The sequence below is a fragment of the Cyprinus carpio genome, chromosome A9 (assembly GCF_018340385.1).
Source record: "Cyprinus carpio isolate SPL01 chromosome A9, ASM1834038v1, whole genome shotgun sequence".
Taxonomy (NCBI): Eukaryota; Metazoa; Chordata; class Actinopteri; order Cypriniformes; family Cyprinidae; genus Cyprinus; species Cyprinus carpio.
In genome coordinates, this window is record NC_056580.1 from 10677830 (window position 1) to 10692831 (window position 15002).

Below are 15002 nucleotides of genomic sequence, written 5' to 3' on the forward strand. Positions count from 1 at the left end.
AAACGCTGACCTGATGAATCGATAGCTACTTGTTCTGGGTATAGTTCCAAACACACCTGTAAACACCATCACGAAGTATTTCGTTTGCTCTGAACATTTTACTATAGAAAGACTATTTTGAAAAAATGCAAGTTGCCACACGGACCATGAAACGTGTGCTAAAGGATACAGCCATCCCATCGATAATAAAGACAGGACAAATTGGATCACCTGTTGCTGTGGTAAGTGTTCCGTTATGTTTTGAGATGTAGTTAGTCACGTTTGTTTTGTTTACGGAACCATCAACAGCAAGTAGGGGTAACTGCAGCCTGGAGCAATGGGCGTGCCAAAACGGGTGTGCCAAAAGGTTTCTCATTGGTGAAACGAAAGGTAAGGGGCGTGCCAAAAGGTAATGCGAAAGATGGCTGTAAAACAAAAAAAAAAAGGTGGCGAGTCATATACTCTTAATCGCAGATTAAAAGGAAACCATAAATTCAGCATAATCCTATAAAACCAAATTTAATTCTTCCAAGGTAAAAACGGCGTTAATGATATTAAGAATATTATTTTAAATTACTTTTGAAAGTACCTTCTTTTTTTTTTTTTACTGTTGCATAAACATGCTGTGTAAAGTTTATTTTAAAATTGTGTAAATATGTGAAATACTGTGAACTGCTCACCTCTCCTCAGAAGACTCGACGCTTTTTTTTTTTGAACACAGAACAGATAACATACAGAGCACAGCATAAGACAGTCAGTGTAATATAAAATGTTTTTGAAAGTACCTTCAAAACTTCATGGTGCGGGTTACTGACGTCATCGCCGCAAGTTTAGGTCTTGATTTATCAATAATCAAAAACAAATTACAATTATTTTTCGAGAATACAAACGTTTCTTAACACGGTTAGTCGCACTAGCTGTTCTTACGTTAAAGTCAAAAGTTACTAACAAGAACAAACAACGAACAGCTGTAGATTTATTAACAAACAAAGTTTAATAAATACTGTATTAAATGTATTGCTCATAGTTAATGTTAGTTAATACATCAGTGTCAACAAATGAAACCTTATTGTAAAGTGTTACCCTCGAAAAATATGTTTTGCCTGATACATAGTTGACAAAACCACTAAATTATAAAATATAAAAATTAGTCAGAAGAGTTTAGTAACCTTATGTTAAGTGACATAAGCAAAGAGACACAGCTTTATGCACTAAAACATTTATTTAGCTTTCAGTTTCAGTCGCCAATTCAAGTAAAAAAAAAAAAAAAAAAAAAATTATATATATATATATATATATATACATATATACACAAAGATAGATAGATAAACCACTCATTCATTCATTCTGTAGTAGCAGCCCATAGAACAGAATCCAGCAAACTCTTTGTCTGAACAGAAAGCTGTGAAGACCCCCTTCTTTCCATGGCTACAGTATCTACAGCCATCACACCTGCTGAGCTCAAACTCACTCTGTATGTCTTCCTCACATCTGGACTGACAGACTTCCAGTCAACCATACCTACACAAGAGAAAACACAAATGTTGAGAGATTCAAACAAAAAGTAACCAATAACTAGAACTAAATATAAAATAAAAAAGACTGCAAGTGTTGTCACTAGCAGAAGCACAAGTGTCTGAGAGTGCAAGTCTGCAGCCTGACCCTTCTCCATTATATTATAATACAACTGTACTGCTGACTCTTCACTGAGACAGTCATTTCTGTTACCAAAAGTACATATGCTTCCTGTGCATGTTTTCTAAAAGAATGGAATCACAAAAAAGGTGACTGGCACTCATCTATACCATAGGTTATACTAATTTCTGGTTCAACATGTTTGATTAACTTCAAAAGAGTGAATGTCCTTCGAGTGCACTTTGGGCAATGGTACAGTTGAGGCATGAGGATCTAATACAAAAGGCTAATCATTCAGAGTAAAGTTACTTGCAGTGCTTGTCTCCATCTTCTAATGTTGAGAATGTGCCTCCGAAGGAAAGTCAGTGTCTTTCTCAGGTGTGTTGGATATGCCACGTTGAAAGCAGAATACACACAGAAGGCTGTTATGAAGGCTTCATCAAGGCTGGTGCACTGACACACATCTATTCCATCTTCTGTCACCACACTGAACCCTCCTCCTATGATTGCCATTTTACAGTCAGTATCCATCAGGTGTGTGGTAGGAAAGAGTGTAGCAGGGTCCTCCTACATAAAAAATTTTAATAAAAAATAATAATAATTAAAAAAAAAAAAGAAATGCTTTTCAAATTCATCAAATTCTGTTCCTTCCTCTTTGGCTCAGACAGTGTAGCTACATACAGTGCAGAACTGCAAAAACAATCAGAAGCTAATGTATAAGGTTCACAATATACGATGCATTTCATGTTCTTGTATACACTGATAAATCTTACATTGTTTTCTAAAACTATTGTTTTAAATTTTTAACAGATGGGCTAAAAAGGTACTGAAGAATAAAATATTACATGAAAAGATTTGAAACGATATTTTACAGTTGATGATTTTTTTTACTATACTCACTCCAGCAGGTGTCCTTAAGTATGGGTGTTTTTTTGAGTACATCTTCCACAGACATTCCTTCCATGCTTTCTCAGCGTCTCCAGGAGAATGTTCCTGCCGTGTGGTCTTTAACAGTCCAGGTGTCTGGATGTGTTTTCTGATACTCACTTTGTAGCACATTCACATGGACCTCAACAGACACTGAATCCTCCCCAACACAAGTTTCCTTCATCAGAACAACAGAAACAGATCATGCTTAGACCGTGACAGATATGAGAAACATCTAAATACTTATTGAACAAGGTGCTTTAGATATAAAAAATAATAAAAACATTGAACTGCATAAACAGTAAGATGATGGTCAGGCAGTGAAAAAGTGGAGTATATACAAAAAAAAAAGATTTAAATATCTGTAGTACAGTATCTTCCTTACATTGAAGTGAAAATGTTAAATTGATTAACAGTGCAAAAATAAATGATGCATATGGCAGTGTGCTTACATATGCTACAATAACCTGCAAGTGGTGCATGTTCTGCTTTAAATTTCCGGTTTAGGGATGTGTCAGGTGTGCTTAAAACACAAATTTGACTGATTGTCATTTTTCAGCAAATAAAGATTACAATATATTATTACTACAATATTGTGTGTGATTATGTTGATAGAGATAAATCAATGGATTAAAAACAATGTAACTTACACAGTAATTTCCTTCTATATTTCTCTGGAAAGGGTACTTCACAATCAGTGTGTTGGCAACTTGAATATACTCTGCATTAGTTGGACACCTAACAGAAAGGTAGAAACAAACTCTAAATTAGTTTTTTGATTTTGTCTAATCGTCTTCATAGATTGTAAATTGATCTTTAGTTCAGTTGTAATAGCAAAGGTGGTAATAATTATTATTCTTACAGGATGTATTCTGTACTGTATTGCACAAAAAGGACGCAGATATAAACTATCAACTCTGAGAGCTTCGATGCAGATGCAGACATCGTTTTGTCTCACTGTACATACAGTATGTCTGTCAACAACAATAAACCAATTACTAAAGCTGCAAGATGTAACGCAAAGGCAAAATTATGATCGTATTGTAACAAGCTACCTTAATATACATATTTGTGGTATATATAGCATAGATAAACGTATGATGTATAATTACCTCACGTCTTATCGCCGCCACCTTCTCTTGTCTAAGGAAATTACGTAAATGTATATTTACCGCTGATTGGGCAACACAGTAAAACTCCTTTCACCAATGAGAAACCTTTTGGCACGCCCCTACGTTTCGGCACGCCCATTGCTCCAGGCTGCAGTTACCCCTGTCTCGTCAACAGGGCGTCTCGGGTGCTGCGCTAATCACTCCGCCCAAGTAGCCACTCCGCCCAAGTAACGTTCGCTGTGCTCCTACGCCTAGTGATAATATAGTTCCCAGTATTTATACGATTAAAAATGGTCTCTGTCTCATATAGCCTTGTTATTTGTACACGCTGTGACTATAAAGATCACAACATGTAAATAGGAAAATGTTTGCATTATTTTGTCACTTATTGGGATTACTATGCTACAATTATCCATTTACATCCAGTCTTTGTGCTAAGCTAGGCTAGCGGTGGGTGCGTCAAATAACACTTACAGAACACACAGAAATGAAAAAGGTATGTATGGACTTATCTAACTCGTGGGGATACTGTGAATAAGCTAAAGTCCCAAAAAGTCGGAGTGTTCCTAGTCCAAAAATAATCACTTATGAATGCACCGTAGTGATTTGGGATAAGACAAAAAGGCGTTTTGGTAGATGAATTTATGATGTACTCGCTCATTATATACATTTTGCAAACTCTGAACACGGAAAATGTTACATAATGTTGCTTTAACTACAAAAAATTACTTTAAATTATGACATAATTTCAAACATGATAATGTTTATTACTTTAGCTTAATTGAAAAATATTACATTACTACTTTGGGGTCTGGTGTATAAAAACAAAAACATTACTTAACATGACATATTTCTAATGTAATTACATATAAAATAACTATATATCAAATTACATATAAAATAAATAACTTGCATCACCAGTCCCAAAAAGTCGGAGTGTTCCTTTAAGGCCGACACCGCTGCGGAGTAACACATAGCTACGTGAATCGCCATAGACATAAACTTGGAGAAGTAGTTCCGGTTAGAATGTTCTTCCGCGGGATGCGTGCAGTTCTGTTTCTGTTGATTTGCCTCAGGCCTTAACCAGAACGTCAGGATGGGTCACGTGGTGTCATACTGTCCAATAAAATGGACGAGTTGATTTTGCGCGTTCTCGGGCTACGGCGCCCTGCTGGGAATCACGTGGTTTAACCCGGGCCAATCAAATGAGGGGATCCGGTTTGCGCGTTCTTGCAGAGCGCGGGTAGGACAGAAGCGGTAGCAGCGCACTCGTGTTACCGTCACATCCACATTACCGGGAGAAGGCTACATTTCTACAAAAATGTCAGACGAGAAGCCAAAGGTACATGCATGTCTCTGTGTTCTGAGCTCCAGCAGCACGCTGAGGGATATTTTGATGTGATTATATTGCATATATTTAGATGTCTGGATCCTGCACTTTATGTGTAGGGAAACAAAGAGGGTTTCAACCAAGATTTTGCGCATTCTCCTCATATGGCCACGAAACTTCGCCATCCACCCAACTACATGGAGAATTGTAACATCTCGTGTCGTTATAAATTAACCGGCAGTATTTCGCTTCGTTTCAGCATCAGCGAGATGCTCAGACTGTCTTTCTTTCATGGCGGATAGTTGCTTGAACTTTGCGCCAAATGCAGTTGCACCGAAAGCGTCGCACAGTTGTTCACGTCGCAGCTCTTTTTTTGCCCCCAGCAGTGATTTAACATGCTGATGATCTAGACCCAAGTCTGGCTGTTTAGCGCGTCGTTCATCGCTTAAAACGTGTTATTGAGTATCACAGGAGTATCTTGTGTTGTGAATACAGGGACTGCATGTGAAGCAGTGTGGCTTTAGCTCCAATCATCTGTCTGGTGTGTTTAGACCCTTAAGTGTGATTAAAACAACCCCGTGCATGTTCAAGATTCGTCTTTATTTAACGCCACACACTATCACGATAACAACTTTTTGTTGTGCGATATATTGCCCCAGAAATAATTGCGATAAGCGATGTATAAAAGACCATTTTATGCCACTGAATATATAATCATAATGTAAGAAGGCCTAACTTACACGCTTCCAAATGACGACAAACTTTTAATTTTTAAGAATATTTAGATCATGCAAATTAAGTATCAAAATATAAGACACCTTAAAAAAACCTAAATAAATGGTTAATAAACATTTTCTAACAAAACGTGCAAAGTAGAAAAAAGAAAAATACACAAAGAACTTGTATGGAGATTTTTTCATCTACAGATGTTTCCCTGACCTTCTTTTCTCTGTAAATTAAGGGTGCACACTATTGCTAAAAAACACAATCACTACTTAGTAGTCAGTTGTCCGTATGCACAAAGGCACAGATCCCTAAACAAGACCATATCTGCAGATTCAACTTTTTTTTTTTTTTTTTTTTTTTTTTTTGGAGAAGCATTTTTTTTTTATTTGAACTAGCACCTTGTGACTACACCACGCTATGTATGCTGCAAAAGACACAGGTCTAATTTTTAAGTAAATATAATGGGTGAGATATTGCGTAAACGAATTATTTTGGTCATGTGTAATTGCACGATAAGTCGTTATATTGATTATTGCGACAGGCCTACCACACACTGCATATTTCATTTCAGGAGGGCGTGAAGACTGAAAATGACCACATCAACTTGAAAGTGGCGGGTCAGGATGGGTCTGTGGTCCAGTTCAAAATTAAGAGGCACACCCCCCTCAGCAAGCTGATGAAGGCCTACTGCGAAAGACAGGTGAGACCGCAGCTTGAGCTCCAGTGACCCTGACATCTGCACGCATCATGAAGCATTGTACATCTGACGTTACGTTGATATGCAGATCTACAACTTGAATTATTATTTTTATATTTTTTTAGGGTTTATCCATAAGGCAAATTAGGTTCAGGTTTGATGGTCAGCCAATTAATGAGACGGACACACCTGCACAGGTTTGTACTCTTATTTTGATTTTATTGGTACAGATGTGAGCAGCTTCTTATGGAAGTGTTAACTGATTAAAGGAGTACTTCACCCAAAAATGAAAACTTGCTGAAAATGTATTCACTATCAGGCCTCATCCAAGATCTAGAGGAGTGTGTTTCTTCGTCAGGACATATTTGTGGAAATTTAGCATTACAGATCTTGCTCTCAAATGGGTCCTCTGTAGTGAATGGGTGCCGTCAGAATGAGAGCCCAAACAGCTGATTAAAAAAAACATCACAATCCACTATTTCTTTAATAAACATTTATGTATGCTTTCTTACTATGTAGTCCTAATCCTAATTGTGTTCAGTAATATTTAATCAGCTCCGGATCTCTTTAATGATGCAGTCTCTGTCAAAAGAATTACGCAATCCATACACACACATTCAAGGAAATTGCATTTATTGAAGTGTATTTGCAAACCAGGAGCTTGGCACACATAAATTGTTATAAGGCCTCGAATAGAAAGTTTTTTTTTAATTAATCTCTTCATGTGAATTTTCAGCTGGAAATGGAAGATGAAGACACTATCGACGTATTCCAGCAGCAGACGGGAGGAGCCTGCTAAAGATGGAGCACATGTGGATGAAGCTGGTTTATTTGTGCTCATCTTCACTTCCGCTGCAGTCCAGGGCTGAAATGGAAAAGGTTTTGGAAATCTAATGTTTAAGTTAATTTTTTATTTTTTTTTTGGTTCTATTTTTAATCATCCAAAGACCTCGTTTCCATTTTTGCAATGTTCTCCCTGAACTAAATTGGAAGTGACAGTAATGTTGTCCCACACACACACTTTTTGGAGTTTATTGTATGCCTGTTGTATTATGTGTGTTTGTACCTCCCCCATCTATTTTTATATACAAGGAGGAACAGGATGTTTGTGATTTCTTAGTATGGTCTCAGATTTTCTTTAATGGCGGTAAACTAAACTTCAAGACATCCTTTTTATGAACCGTTTCAAATCTTGACATTGCAGCGTTGTATTTTTCTGACACCTCAGGTTTGATAAAGCTGGATTGTGGGTTGAATACCGTTAGCCATTTTCAATTTTAAAAGCTTTGATGCATATGTCTTTAAGTTTGCTGTTTGCTCAAGTATGAACTTCATGAGATACAAATTAAGTGTTCCCCTTGATTTTATCGTCTCCTAGTTTGCCCTCTCTACAAATATGTGATTGTTACGCCACTCTCATTTAGCCTTTCTGGCATATCAAGAGCATTCAACACACTCCTGGTGTAATTGCAACTCCACATTGAACTCATGCCAAATCAACATGTGTGAGTGTTGTAATGGGAATGGCAGGGCTGTTTGGGAGAGCAGAAGATCTTGTATTGGCCATTTACTACTGTATATAATAAATATAGTTTAATACTGATTTGTATTTGTCTCCTTCTGTAGGCTGTATAAAGGTCGGTTGAAGATTGAAATGGTTTGCCACTAGATGGAGTAACTGTGCTTACTGTGGTGGTGTTTTTTTTTTTTTTTTTGTTTTTTTTTTTCCAAGAAATTCCATGCTGTTATAAAATATTTTCTACTCTGTAAATAATCCTAAAATTGCTGGTACTGCATTTAATGGATCAGTATTGATGAGTCTCTATTGTTTGAATTAAGCACACTGATATATTGCTATATGTAGAATATATATATATATATATAATATATATATATATATATATATATATATATATATATATATATTTATTATTATTATATTATTATTATTATTTTTTTTAAATATATATAAGTTAGTAAGTATTGGATGAAATTAGACTATTTTACAGGATTTTTTTTTAGGCATCTCCAGTGTTGCAATGCAAAGAAAATAAGTAAAAAATGTAAGATGCTGTGTTTGAGCTAAATTCACGGCAGACACTTAAAGATGATAAAAATCATTTGAATATAGTGTTGTCTTGCTACACTAAAAGTTGCATGGGTGGTGTATTTAGTTAATTTTTTTATTTTTTTTTAATTATTGTTACCACCATAACACGTTAAAACTGTTTTTAGCACTTTAGTTGTCTATTTACGTCTGTCTAATGTCTAACTGTGGTTCATTCTTTCTGAAATCTTCTGTTCATGCTTGAGAAAACTGCTCTAAGAAACTGCATTGAAAAGTTGAAAGCAATTTTACTGTTATGTCAATTTTTGACATTGAAAAATCTAGTGAAAGAGATATTTATTATTTTAAGTCTGAGCCCCATAATCTTTATAAAACAAGTGTGATATATCTGTTTGATTAATTTTCATACCTCAGGGTAATAAGTGTTTACATTTCATATATCAGATAAGAATTTGTTTAAGCGTTGATATCTGTCCGTGAAATAAGGAAAATTGATAACATTATTAAGGAAATGAAATGGAAGGGATTATTTGCATCAGCATGCTTTGTGAAAAACAGTATAGCGGATTTGCATGGTCTGATTTTATAACTCAGCACTTAAATAATATCACCACACAATTTACATTCTTCAGCTGTGAACTAAAAAAAAAAAAGCAGTATTTACATTTCAATTTGCACTCGTGTTCTTGGCTGGGGCTTTAATATCAAAGCTTTGTTTGTTGGTATCAATGTGTTTACATTCGGTCTGCACAGGGATTCAAGTAGAGAAGTCCCAGTGTGCTAATGAGTGAGTTCACAGTATGCTGGAAAATACCTCCCTCCTACACTGTGACATATTTAACAGAGAGATCAGAGAGGAGCAGCAGAGAAGTGTGTTTATCTCAAGCATTTAACTTGAAGCACTCCGTAATCCCCTCTAAAGGAGGATGAATTACCTCCTGACCTGCCCGTACATGTGGAGAGTCAGTGAGGGTACAAAGGGACATTTACCATCCCAAAGATTCTGTGGGAATGTTGTGGCTTGGAAACATCATGCATCTCATTTATTTGAGATTTCATAAACATTGTAAAGCAAAGATTGTTTGTAATACCCCCACACAAAAATGTTCAACTTCATTGTCTTTCCACAATCCCATGTTGACATATTTTGCCTACATGATTGTTTCTCAATCCCACTTGATCTGCAGCGTTAATGCTAATGGATAAAATGACTCGATTTTGGATAAAAGAAAGAACAGAAAGTCTCTTTCATTTCTGGTCTCTTTTAGCAAACTGATAGTGAAATCCCCCTGGTTTTACTATTTGTTTTGTATTTTAGCTGACTGGAGTCATATTTGTCCCTTCATAGCGTACATTCTTAAAAATAAAAATGATTTATGAGCATTGATGGGTCCATGAAAATCATTGTATATCCATTAGATCTTTTTTTTTCTCTTTCTTCCCACTATAAAACGAATTGTTCAATGGAAGGTTCTTTTGTGGAACCAGAAATGGTTCTTTTATGGCATCACTGAAAACCCCCTTTTGCAACCTCTGTGTATTCATTTTGCATTACAACACTTTTAAAAACAAAGGTTCCAAAAGGTGGTTTTTACAGTGATGCCATATAAGAACCATTTCTGGTTCCCCAAAAGAACCTTCCAATGAACAGTTCTTAAAAGAACCACTTTTTTTCTTGGTGTGAAGAACAATTTGATAATCTGATATAAAGAACCTTCAGGTTCTATAGACGTTAAAGGTTCTTCATGGGACCACAGATGCCAATTAACAACCTTTATTTCTTAGAGTGAACCAATGATTCTTCTATCTTTGCACCAATACATCTTTGCACCTTAAAAGTCACAATGTCAGTTGCTTTTGTCTCTATTTCCTTTGATTTGAAATCAGTTCAAATCTATTCACATATTCTCGTCCTAGCTCTGTGGTCTTTCAGTTTTCATGCAGTTTGCAGGCTTCTGACAAAGGCCATGTGATGAGCTGCGTTAAATAAAAGTTGTCTTCAATAGCAGCAGGTGAAGGACTGCAAACCTCTTACAGCCCACATCAAGGCCTAATAGGATACTGACTCACATTAAAGGGCTGGAAAACATGTTGGAAAAGGCATTCTTTATCCCTTCATCTAAATGATGTTGTTATTTGATATGTGCAGGTGTTTGTTACACTTATAAAGATTAAAACTTTAATGATACATGCTGGTCTTGCACAAAGCATCAGTTGCATCAACAGAATTATTGCACTGGATTCCCACTTGAAAGTCCAAAGTGCGTTGCTTATACTTTTCATTATTTACACATAATTGACTCATAGATGGATATGATTACAAGGTTGTCACTGTCCATGTGTGTGTGTGTGTGTGTGTGTGTTTCAGTCTCGGAAAGGTTTGTCTCCAGAGTCTCTGGTGCTATGTGGTAAATTGGAGAGTAAGCTCATGGTCTGATCTCACATGGGGAATGCTGTTCTGTGTGAGCTGATGAGCGGTTCATCGGTCTGATTAAAGGCTCCCGCCGCTCTGATGTCTCTCACGTGTCAACTAGACAACCATCAGTCTGGACGTAGACATAAACACGCTTACCTTATTTCAGCTATTGTGTCATGCATTCAGCAGAGCAAGCCATTTAAGATTAAGTGTGAAAAAACAGCAGTGTACGTGGGTGGCGGCGTTTTGTGTGAGACTGAAACTAACTTGAATAACATTTTTATTGAATTTAAACAATCTGTTTTGAATGTTTTTTTTTTAAATACATTTTCTGGTAAAAATGGTGAGACAATTACTGATCCAAAGAAATGCTTCATTGGGAATTTCTTGTAATAAATATAATACAATTAAAAAAATTGCATTCACATTTATTTTTATATGATTTAATGATTTATATGTGAAGTCAGTAAAAGATTCAATGAGATCATTAATTGAAGAAATATATAATGAATTACAGTTATCACAGTTGTGTTTAATATTTTTAGCTGTTTAAGTAAATCACATAACAATACCATAAAATAATATTTATTATAATATTATGCAACTTTATATTTTATTATGACATTACATTAATGTTCAAAAGTTTGGACTCAGTACGATTTTTAATATTTATAAAAGTAGTCTCTTATGGACACAAGATCCTTCAAAAATCAATTTAATATGTGTTCAAGAAACATCTTTCTTTATTGTAAATGTTGCAACAGTGCTTTTTATTTTTGTAGAAACGTCATACCTTTTCAGGATTCTTTGATGAATAGAAAGTTTAAAAAAGCATTTATTTGAAATATATATATTTTGGTCAATTAAATGTATCCTTGCTGAAGAAGAAAAAACAACTATTGATTTCATTAAAAGAAATTACTGACCTTAAAGGGGTCAAATGATGTTGCTAAAAAGAACATTATTTTGTGTATTTGGTGTAATGAAATGTGTTTATGTGGTTTAAGGTTCAAAAAACATTATTTTCCACATAATGTTTATTATTGTTTCTCTTCTATGCCCCGTCTTTCTGAAATGCGTCGACTTATACAAAGCTCATCATTCTAAAAAGCGAGATGTATGCTGATTGGCCAGCTATCCAGTGTTTTGTGATTGGCTGAGTTCCTCAAGTGTGTGACGTAAACGTTACGCCCCTTGCCATACTGTGATGCCGCGTCCCGGCACAATAAGACAAAAACAATAAAATTTGGCATTTGTTGCATCCAGTGGGGACATATTGTAACGACTTATACTGTCTTTTTATGCGTTGCGTTGCGTATCGCACTGCGTAAAACTTAAAACCATGTCTGCATTTGTGATCTGAGAAACAACAAACAACAAGCACTGCTCTACACTGCTCAAAACTCATGTTTGAATCATCAGTGGCAAATTCTTTAAATATGAAAATGTACTTACAGACTGTGAGTCAGAAGCGCCAGACTGTCCTTGCAAAGTTGCTATTGCCCCAATTTATAGAAACAGACACCGGCATTGTAGGCAACAAACAGTCCTCATCCTCCATAAAATGCTTTTCACTGGCCTCACATTAGGGAGTTTTCTTTTTCCTCTTGTAACCAAACTACAAGGTGTTATATTTATATATATTTAAAAAATAATTAATATACTTATCAAGATGCAGAATCCTGTGGACGCGCGGCTGTCACATGATTGGCTGCTGGTGTGATCAAAAGAACGATGTCACATTTGTATAGCAACAACCACGAATCACCTCCTAAGTGACCGATTTCAAAACAAGGTCAGTAATTTGCAAATTTTGCTCCTTTGGGGTAATTAAAAAAACAAAAGTAACTGAAATGTAACTAAAAGTTACCATACTACTATCTTAACTACATTTTCTTTCGTGTAACAGTAGTTCAGCTATTTTCATAGTAGTATAGCGTTGTGAAATCCGTCTCATTCTAGTGAGTCAGTTTGTTCGATTCGCAAAAATGATTCATCTTGCCCGCTTGGACAAAATTCCTCTTCTGTGGCCACACAGTCTCAGGCCTCATTCAGAATTATGGAGCACGCCATTACACACATTTATAATCCCAGTGATTAGGCTATATCAGCTTATCATTTCCCCCATGCCCCTCATATTCTGGCCAAAACACCTCAGGGCTTTGACAGAGCATCACAGAGCAGCCGGTGGTTATCTGCTACTGTAACTGTTTGGCTGCCCACCGTGCGCTGAGGGGCCCTTGAGATGTGAAGAGCCATGGGATCAGGGAAACACTGAGTCTGATAAAGTGTTTCCTGTGTGGAGGAGCGCATTATCTGCCCTGCTGGCTCTGACACAGAGAGCTGGAGGAGTTATCAGATGGTTATCAGTCTGTGTCTCAGGCTGGCAGAGCTTGGGCACTGGGGCAGCAGATAGCATCTATGGCATAGCTGCACTCCATGCTATGAGTACGTGGAGGCTTTTGATCTTTGACTTCTATCTCAGTAAGTACATCAGATGGTTTGAGTTGATATTTCAGTTTCAGGGAATCCTGCAACAGTTTATAGTGAATCTCTTTAAGTAATGTATTTCAGTCCTAATGTGTGTAAAAAACAAACAAACAAACAGACAACCCCCCCCCCCCCACCAAAAAAAATAAAATAATCATAAGGAAAAGTTCACCCAAAAATGAAAATCCTATTTTACCCTGTACCTCTCAGATCTAATTTACACTTGCACATATTCAAAATGGGCATGTTGAGTTTGATTAAAAGATGCATGAGAATCAATGTTGTACATCTTCCTTTAAAAGCTGTATGGGATTCTTGAATTTCCATTCCATGTGAACTCAACCAGAGGTTCCTGGCTAAATACATAAATGAAGAATTATATAAATAAAGAAGAAAGCAATGGATGAACTGACCACTTAAAATGTGTGCAATTTAACAGTTTACTCATGGGGCTACATTGAGATCCCAATATCTCTAGAACTGAACCATTTAGGCCTTTAAAAATGAAGATAACAAAAGAAACGATTGTTAAGAACCAAAATTTGAAAGGATATCAAGATAGCTTTAATACTTCTGAAGTTACAGGCGTGCAAACTTTGGAAAGAAAACTTCAAGTTAGATAAAATAGTGTATTACTCAGTAAATATTTTTCCATGGCTTTTAATATTTTGGCTTCCATTACAATTTATGTTTGTCTTTCTTCACAAAAACTCTTAACAAAATAAAACATTTCAGCTTGGGAAATTTTTGACATTTGGTTGATCTGACACAGAATGACCTGAGTAAATTTCCCTTTAAGCTGCAGCTGTATAACAATTTTGTTTATGATAACCATAACAGAATACCAGTGTGCAACATCAAGCAGCATAACATGATGTGTTTTTGTAATTTGTACAGTGGAACTGGAACACAGAAAGCCTTGCACATTCAAGGTAAACTGGCCAGGCCTGCTCTTATGTTTAAACTGAGGTGAATAGGTTCTACAGGTCAGTGTATTTATTTCTGGGTTGTTTAAAGCACCAGTAAATAGAAGGTGTACAACTGGAACTGGAGACAATATTTGTGGAACTCATAAAGGTTTTGTAAAACCCCATTTGAAACTTTTTAAAGAGTGATTCTTAGTTACCCAACTTTATCTCTCTTATGCTCTGGGCCATAGTGCTGATAGTTTTTGATTGTTTGTGGCTCTTTGGATCAGATGACACTTTAAGCTCAGAATACAAAAGAACCAATCACACAATGAAGACACTGACAGAGATGTTGCATATCTGATACATTTCCCCTCCATCTGTACACTAGATACTACATGGGAATACATGTGATAGACACAGGGCACAACTTGTGCCAAAAGAAAAAAAAAGGAAAAAAAAGGTCAAACAGTTATAGAGTTATACTAGTAGTGTCCAAACTTTTGTAAAGTCTTATGTCCCGTGTGCTCGTTTTAAAAAATTTGACCCTGGACCACAAAACCACTCTGAAGTCGCTAGGGTATATTTGTAGCAATAGCCAAAAACATACTGTATGGGTCAAAATTATAGATTTTTCTTTTATGCTAAAAATCATTAGGATATTATCCTAAGATAAGATCATGTTCCAGGAAGATTTTTTTTTTTTTTTTTTTC

The 15002-nt window shown here is 36.0% G+C and overlaps 1 protein-coding gene across 1 annotated transcript; it reads left to right on the forward strand.

Annotated features, from left to right (window-relative positions):
- The first annotated feature begins 4838 nt into the window (after window positions 1-4838).
- Window positions 4839-8009, forward strand: LOC109048585 (small ubiquitin-related modifier 3-like). The gene is made up of 4 exons (XM_019066223.2): window positions 4839-4995; window positions 6281-6409; window positions 6532-6603; window positions 7143-8009. Exons 1-4 carry the CDS (start codon window positions 4975-4977, stop codon window positions 7203-7205), a joined length of 285 nt encoding a protein of 94 aa, XP_018921768.1. The 5' UTR covers window positions 4839-4974; the 3' UTR covers window positions 7206-8009.
- The last annotated feature ends 6993 nt before the right edge of the window (window positions 8010-15002 follow it).